This window comes from Halyomorpha halys, unplaced genomic scaffold, assembly GCF_000696795.3.
Source record: "Halyomorpha halys isolate HHAL.00 unplaced genomic scaffold, Hhal_1.1 Scaffold821.1, whole genome shotgun sequence".
Lineage (NCBI taxonomy): Eukaryota > Metazoa > Arthropoda > Insecta > Hemiptera > Pentatomidae > Halyomorpha > Halyomorpha halys.
The window spans coordinates 531,864-540,181 of NW_027116286.1; the positions used below are offsets into that span (position 1 = coordinate 531,864).

An 8,318-nucleotide genomic window follows, 5' to 3' on the forward strand; every position below is an offset into this window, starting at 1 on the left:
GGTGGGGAGAGACGCCGGCGCGGAAAACTGTAAGGTCTTAGAGGGGGGGGCCTTTTTCTAAGGGGGCCGCGCCAAGACAGGGCTCAGTACCCACCGGGACCGGGGCCCAAGACCCACCCCTCCCGATCTTGGGAAAAATCGCGTCTTTTTCTTAACCCCCACCACCCACCCTTCCCCTACCAACTGACTTTTCCAAATCTATCGAGGGTGGTTTTCTCCTCCTCAGCGGTATAAGTGTGATTACTTGGCGGCTGAGGGTTTCAGTCGGTGCTTGCCCGTGCCGCCGCGAGGAGCTGTTCATATAGCGTTTTGTGTTTGTGTGTTCACAGCAGTCGGAGCAGCTGACCTAGTGGGTTCGTGTTGTGTTTCTCGTCCGGCTTCACCACGATCTCGTCACCGTTGGACCTCCGTTCCTCTCCGGGGGATCAGATGTCGAGCGAGGCGGTCCTCATACAGCGGCCGGTCTTCAAGATGAACCCCGCATCCGACTTCTGGCAGCGGGGGCCGCCGCTACCGCCCAGCCCCCGGGGCAGTCCACAACAACAACAGCAGGTCCAGCAGCAAGAACAGGACATGCAGCCACAGCCTAGCTCGTCCCCACATGAGGTGAAGGTGAAGGTGGAAACTCCACCTTTGCCTTCACCTTCTGGCCCTCAGGGGATGCAGGGCCTTCACCAACAAATGATGCAACAACAACAAATGCAGCAGCAGCTGGACCAACAGCAACAACAGCACCAACAGCAACAACAAATACAACAGCAGCAGCAGCAACAGCAGCAACAAATGCAGCAGCAGGTCCAGCAGCAACAGCAGCAGCAACAGCAACAACAACAGGCCCAACAACAAAACCAGCAGCAACAGACGGGACCCCAACAAGACATGCCTCAGGATCTGCAGGTAAACAGTGGCAGCCCGTCCTTACAGCTTCCAGACCCCAAGGCTATGACCGAGAAACTCGTCAGTGAGTTACAGGTAAACTAATTTTAAATTATTTTTTTTAGTTGAATTTTAATACCTATAACTAGGGACATTTCATTACAACAAAAACACATAAACAATACACATTAAAACACCAATAAGTGTCACAAAATTCTGACCCCAAAAAACGAAAATTCGAAACCCAAAATTAAAGTGTTATCAGAATTATAGAATATTAAACGGATTCAGTGTTTACGGAATCATAACTTTTCCATTCTAGTAAAATTTGAAAATAATAATAAAATTATAATTCAATTTTTTTTCTTTTTGATAAGTTAAAAATATTTCTTACTTATTTTCTAATGGATTTCCAATTGTGAGTCGTTCCAATGTGGAAAGAAAAAATAGTAGGCTGGCAATCAATCCCGGAACAGCTTTATCAATTCAATTAACAGTGCCAGTTCATGTGCCCGTTGCTAAAAAATAAATGAAAATAGAAAAAAAGATCTGAATGTATGGAAGGGATGAAGGAAATGAGACAGCGGCGGGTTTGAAGATTCCGCGCGAACAGGTGTCACTCACTCCCGCATTCTTTATTTGTTTTCTTTCCCTTTTTTTTTTTCATGAGCCGTCCTCTAGTTATATTGTACTACACGTGCAACTCTTTTTTTGATTTGCACATTAAGTTCGTGAATGATGTAGTTGGCTCAAATTGTTCAATTAAGCCGTATCTTAAATTACAATGATAAAAGTAATTATTTAGAAATTTTGAAGTTTATTATAAAATATCAAAACTAACATGAACAATGTTATAATTAATATTTACAATAAAATAAAAATACTCAAAATTTAAATTAATTTTGTCCTGTAACTTCGAGAAAGTTCATCTTATTTCATAAAATGTATATATTAATTTTAATCTCAGAAATATACTCATGTCAAGTTCCAATTCTTATTAATACATTATATAAAATATAATTTCATTACAATAATCCAATAATCTTTGTGCTCAACGTTACTTTAAAACTTAATAACAACGGTATATGATTTTATCCTAAAAAAATAATAAAATTCAGATAGAGAAGGTATAATTTGATAATTAAATGTTAAAGCGCTCATAGGTGGCTATGTTTTAAAAATAATATGTTGCTTATAAAATCGGTACTTATATTTAAAACCGATGCTTAGGTATATTTTAAATCGGTCCAAAGCCGAGATGTAAATTTCATAAGGATATCAGAAAATCTGCTTAAGTATATAACAGTTGTAAAACGTATATTTTAAAAGAAATAAATTATGATTTTATCTTATTATTAAAAGTAAATATGTCACTATAATTATAATTAAATCAAACGTACCCGTACTTGGATTGTATATTATTAAAATATTCACGGGTCCTTTTATTAACTTTTAAATTATTTTTAAGTTTGAACATATAAATTAATTCTAAATTTTATTGCACATTAAAATGTTAAATATTGAAAATCGTGATCCATTCAAAAATATGATCTTGAGAGTGAGTAAAAATGTAAAGTGATATAATCTGTCATTAATTATAATATTAATATGATATAATTTTTAAAAATTGAAGCGGATAAGTAATATTTCAAATAATGCATAGTTACTGTTAGGACAGCCTTAAAATTATATAGTAAATTATTTCTTTGTTTAATAAATCAAAATATTTTAATAGATCCGTAGATGTAGTTCAAATAATAAAACATCTAATTGGAAAGTGCCGTTTTTACCACATTATTAAAATTATAAATATATTCGCCTTAATGAATTACAAAATCAAATTAAAGTTTGATTTTATAGTGAACATAACAAGCGAACATCAGATCATATCACATTATATAAAATAAATCAAATTATTACTAGGATGATTGAAATCATATATTTTCAAATTGATTATAGTAAAATATATAGTTTGAAATATATATTGGGGGATTATAAAAATAATAAATTTGATAAGTAATTAAAATCTAAACTGACGTTTGTTTCTCTTGTTAAAAATAATTTATTTTATGTTATATGGATATTTGTCTATTTTATTTTTATAATCGTATGAGTTGTTACACTTTTCATTTTTTCCAAGTATCTTTTATATTTTAATTTGTTTTCCTTTAATTACAGAACATTTGAAAATAATGTTACAGCGCTAAATTATTATAATTTGGGGAAGTTCTAGGTTTTTTTTTTATTTATATTAATTAAATTTTATTTATTCATATAACAATTCATGTTATCCACCGGGGCAATGTAGGATATACTAGAAAGTGAGAGTCCTTGCTACTATGACTTTGAAATATGAAGAGCGGGTGGCAAGGGGGAGGAGTGGGGTAAACCTCCCCTCCACTGCGCGCGCTCCTCCCCCACCACTCCCCACCATGCCTTGCCACCCCCCTGGGGGGTGTCACCTCAAACCACGTGTCTCCAAAACCTCCCGCAAGGTTACGACTCCAATAAACACAAGACACAACATTCACACAAAATTAATAAAATAATATTTTTTGTATAAAATATTTTCTTATTAACACATTGCAGGTTGAAGGATTTGACTTGCTGCTTACTGTTTTTCTGTGGAGTAATATTACTTTAGTCTGTCAACTAATTACTATTAGTTTTTAAGGTAGATTAAGTAAGGCTTATATAACATAGTGAATGTGCCAGGTTTTGGTTTATTTGCTAACAATGGTGTCGGGTTAACGCCTGGAAGGGTTGTCAAGGTGGTGGTTCCCTGCGATCCCGCTAGAGGCCACCCCTATCCTAATTCTTAACCCTTGCTTGTCCTAAATAATTTCAAACCAAAATACATTGATATATTGTCAACAAATTTTTTCTTTTTTTTTTTTAAATATCTAGAGATGTTTTGATTTTGAAAGAGAAAATAATTTAAGTACTAACTTTATCTATTTCCTTCTTCTTTGCCCTCTTCTTCTTGCTGGGACGTGAAGAATCGGTCCGGCGTGATTTCGGATCGGACGCTGGAAGAATGCTGGAACACTCTTCAAAGAGTGAGTTACCCATAGTTCTCCCCAAATATTTAATTTTTTTTTCTAAAAAATGTACAAGTAAATAGATATCTTGATAGCATGTTGATTTAACAGTAAGCATGTTTGTACTAATTGCATGATGTTTTTAATTTTATTTTATTTTTTTTTTTATCAAGCAACACGTAATTCCATTTTAACAAATATTTAAAGTCTTAGATGAGTCTAGGTAATTGGTGAACTTAATAATTAACGGTTTATAATTTAATCAGATAACGTTTTAACATTACAAGGAAAAAAATAATTTTTACTAATTTTAAATTACATCATAAAGTTATGCCATAGACAAGTTGGGTAAGACCATCAGTCTTCTATTGCAGAAGTGTAGACTACTCTGAAAATAAATACATGGAATGGATCTCAGAAGCTCATACAGATATTTTATATCACTTTTATATTTTAAAATTAAAGATAATCATTATGTGAATGTTATCAAGCTTACAATGACCATATTATTTTTTTTTTTAATTTTCTTTAGAAATCTGCATGAAAAGCATGTTTGTTTTAATTTTTACTTCTGAACCAAATTTACGGCTTAGCTTGACAGACACGCATATTTTCTGGCTACACAACTGAATAAAATATACAAATTATTTTTGTACCACTATTGATTGCATTAATACTAATTTAATAATTAATTATTGGCATTATAATGATTATAAAAAAAGTTTTACTTCTTAAACCAGTAATAAATATCAAAATCTTCAATTTTGTTTATTACTTTAGTGATTTATGATGAGAAATATCTACTAAAAATTAGACGCACTGCATGGTTTGAACTTTATTGCAGGAAATATCTCTTGCGGTGAAAGGAGCAATATTTATTTCCAGGTTGTACGTATCTCATAATTCTCATTCGCCATCAAGATTGTTAATTATTTTTATCTTAATTTATGCAAGGGGAAACATGATGGATTCTTAAATCATTGATATTTATTAAGACAAGAAATTAAGGTTCACGTTGCTCGGAAAAGATTTATATAATTCTCAGTACGTTTTAAATTGTATATTATTCAAAAAATTGGATTTTACAATATATATAACATATACCCAATTTTTTATTAGGTCAACAATTTAGTATTTCCTTAAGTGATATTCTTATAGATGCACAAGCATTATGGGGCGTTTAAGGTTTAGAAGTATCCTATTTTGAGTAAAAAAAAAATCATGATATAAATATATGTTTGAATGATCCAAAATCCATCATAATTGTCAAAATAAATTATGCAACATCTACTTTTCATCATATTTAACAATATTATTTATCTGTTGAAATATTAAACATATCGGCAAGTATTCAAGATTGTGACAATAAAAAGAGAACAAATACATTCCAATTGTATTCTTTCACTTAGTATAAACAAATATAAAATTTTTAAAAAACGCCTTTGTTAAGAACTCATATAATTATGAATTATACTATACTAATTCTTTGAAAAAAATAATAATTTTTAAAAACTTATTTTGTAATAGGGCTATCTTTGTAATACATGTTTGCTATATATTATGAGATTTTATTATTGTTTAAGAAAAACAGCATTTATTTAAGCAATAACCAGGAATACAAAAATAATAATGATGAAATAACTATAAAATAAATAAAAGCTTAATTATTTTATTCATGAAATTTTTTAGACAACTTTTACTAATTGATTGATGCTTATATTAAAGTTTAAAACAAACATTAAAATGTTATTCATTTTTAATTAACATTTTCTAAATTTACAAAAAACTTGAATTTTTTTTTAATATACATATAAGGGTTATTTATACATTTAATGAAGCGTGCAAGATAAGACTCCTCTACATCATAAAGACTTTTACATCAGTATAAACACACAGTGTTTGTAGTAAGTAATTATGCCTTATTTGACAGAATTAATTCTCATTCTAACTTATTTTTATGGTGGTAGGGACATTTCGTGCATTACAATATACATTAACGATTTTATAATCATAAATAATGTCAATGCATGAAAATTTAAATCACCGCAGATGCAGATAAACCTGTTTCCGAGCCAGTCCTTATGCTAACGATGCCTTCAAGGTACAGAGATCTTATATCTTGGTACTGCGATGGCTTATAATAATTGAGCTTATGAATATAAATTTAATTCGCTTTTCATTTTGAGTTATGACAGGATCTAACTATATAAAAAAAAAGTAAAGAAATAAAAAATGTCATTTTCAAATGTCGTTTTTCGAATTATATTTCTAAACAAAAATAATGTTCAGTATAAATTAAACAGAAAACGAAATAATTAATCCTTATTATATAATAAAGATGGATAGGCGGCACGATATGAATCATAAAAAAGATGATCTGGGTTAGATCAGAAAAAACAACAATTAAAAAATAGTCTTTTTATTGTCATTTTTCCTGACTGTTATCCGGATCATTATACTGAAAAGAAAGTTTATTTTATTTTTTCCATGAAATTGATCTTAACAATATTTAAAAATAAATCTAGTAAAATATTAAAAACATAAGTGGTTTTCGATTGTTGAACCAAATTCATATATCCCATTCGAAGTTATATTATACCCATTTATTTAAAAAAAAGCCCATTCCTTCTCAAGTATTAAATAACGTAAAATATACCTATATCTTAAATTCTGAGGTCTATTAAAGTTTTAATATTCGCCCCGAGATTTTTTATTGTATTGAATTCAATGATATGAGATCTGGAGTACTTTTATCACATCTTGATCCGAGACATTACTCAGCAAATAATACTAATTTTGTAAACTCCAGGCTTAATTTATAAAAATGTTGAATGCGTTGATCTAGTTCGCTGATGCAGCAGCTAGTGCTGCGATTGTCTAGACAGTGCGTCGCAAGATTCTGGAGTTGTCGTTGTGCGGTGAGTACAGTTGTTGTTTAAAAAATTAATTTATATATTTAAAAAAAAATCTAAATTAAATTGAATAAAAACCATTCTGTTTCAATAAGGAGAATAAACATAATTAAATTAAATATAAAAATAATTAATTTTTATTTAGACGTGCTCTGTTCCAGTCATAGACGCGTAGTTAGCACAAATATACCTGACCTAACTAACTATAAATGATAGACGGAACTGACCGTTTCATTCATTTATACATTTTACCTGGTTTTTTTTTTCCAATTACATAACTCAATACCTAATTTATTTTTTTGTTTGATAATGTTTGTTAAAATAGATTTCCTCAATATTGCGCTAAGTATTTTTTAATATGAATAATTAATGATTATACCTACAAAAAATGCAACAGATATTTGTAAATGTTAAAAATGAAACATTACCAATTAGATAAAGTGGATGACTATAAAATAGAAGCCCCCCTAATCAACTGATAAACCGGCTTTGAAAATAATTACTTAATAATGACCAAACATTAAATCCGTAAAAAAAAAAGTAACCTACTTCATGACTGCTATTAAAAACTAAAAGTACATTTTTCTCAATTAAATCACTTATCTAAAGAATTTCTTTAACAAATAATTTTGAATCCGAATAAATTTTAATAAATAAACGGATCAGAATTATGATAGCTTTAGAGACTTCTCATTCACTCATTCAAGAAAGTGATCAACTTAACAGCCCTGAAGAAACTCTACAAAGTGAGGCGAAACGTCGGAAAATAAATAGTTGTTAACAATTTTTATTCTTTTTTTATCGCACTCCATTATTTTTAATTATTGTTACATTTAAAGATTAAGTTAATATCGAAAAATAAATTAACTTTATTATTTTATTGTTGGTAAACTATGAACTGTAATAAACTTGGCTACATTGGCGTAATAATAACATTAATTAATTAAATAAGTCGATTTGAGTAAATTATTAGTAGGAAATTTTATGTCTTTGCTAATCCCAAAATATATTGGCCCATATTTATTATTTTTGAATTTTTTAGTATATAGTTTAGGCATTTTCTTTATTTATTTTTTCCCCCAAAAATATAGCCTAATTAAGAAAATAATGATACTTCTCTGCTCGTAATCGAATATTATAAATTAATAAACTAAATGATCTGAAGCATAATTGTTTAAGAATTGTTACGTTGATATCAACGCAAGTTTATCCAGTAGAATCTAAAGCCGTTAGGTTTCGTATTGCGTATCCTCGCACATTCCCACAGACACTAGTTAACGCACAATCAAGGACTTGAATAAAAAAAATTTTTTGTTCTCTCTTGAAGACGAGTTGGATTGCTATTGTCTTTTAGGGTCTCCCCTTAACTATATGCAACCGGACCTGAAGGCTGCTTTGCAATGCTAAGCATACGCACAAAAAAATTAATGGTTAAGGAGAATTGTTTTTTAATGCTCTTTTCATCATCATCATCATATATATATATATA

The 8,318-nt window shown here is 30.3% G+C and overlaps 1 protein-coding gene across 9 annotated transcripts in view; it reads left to right on the forward strand.

Moving 5' to 3' along the window:
* Window positions 1-8,318, forward strand: part of LOC106686452 (zinc finger protein 768) — a 402,036-nt gene that overhangs the window by 262,604 nt on the left and 131,114 nt on the right. For 8 of the 9 annotated variants that reach the window (XM_067053093.1, XM_067053099.1, XM_067053098.1 and 5 more), the window contains 2 exons: window positions 330-972; window positions 3,876-3,935. In XM_067053093.1, coding sequence (XP_066909194.1) covers window positions 430-972; window positions 3,876-3,935 — 603 coding nt within the window. In that variant the 5' untranslated portion in view covers window positions 330-429. The remainder of the gene's footprint in view (window positions 1-329; window positions 973-3,875; window positions 3,936-8,318) is intronic. The other variant, XM_067053101.1, reaches the window with a different exon arrangement.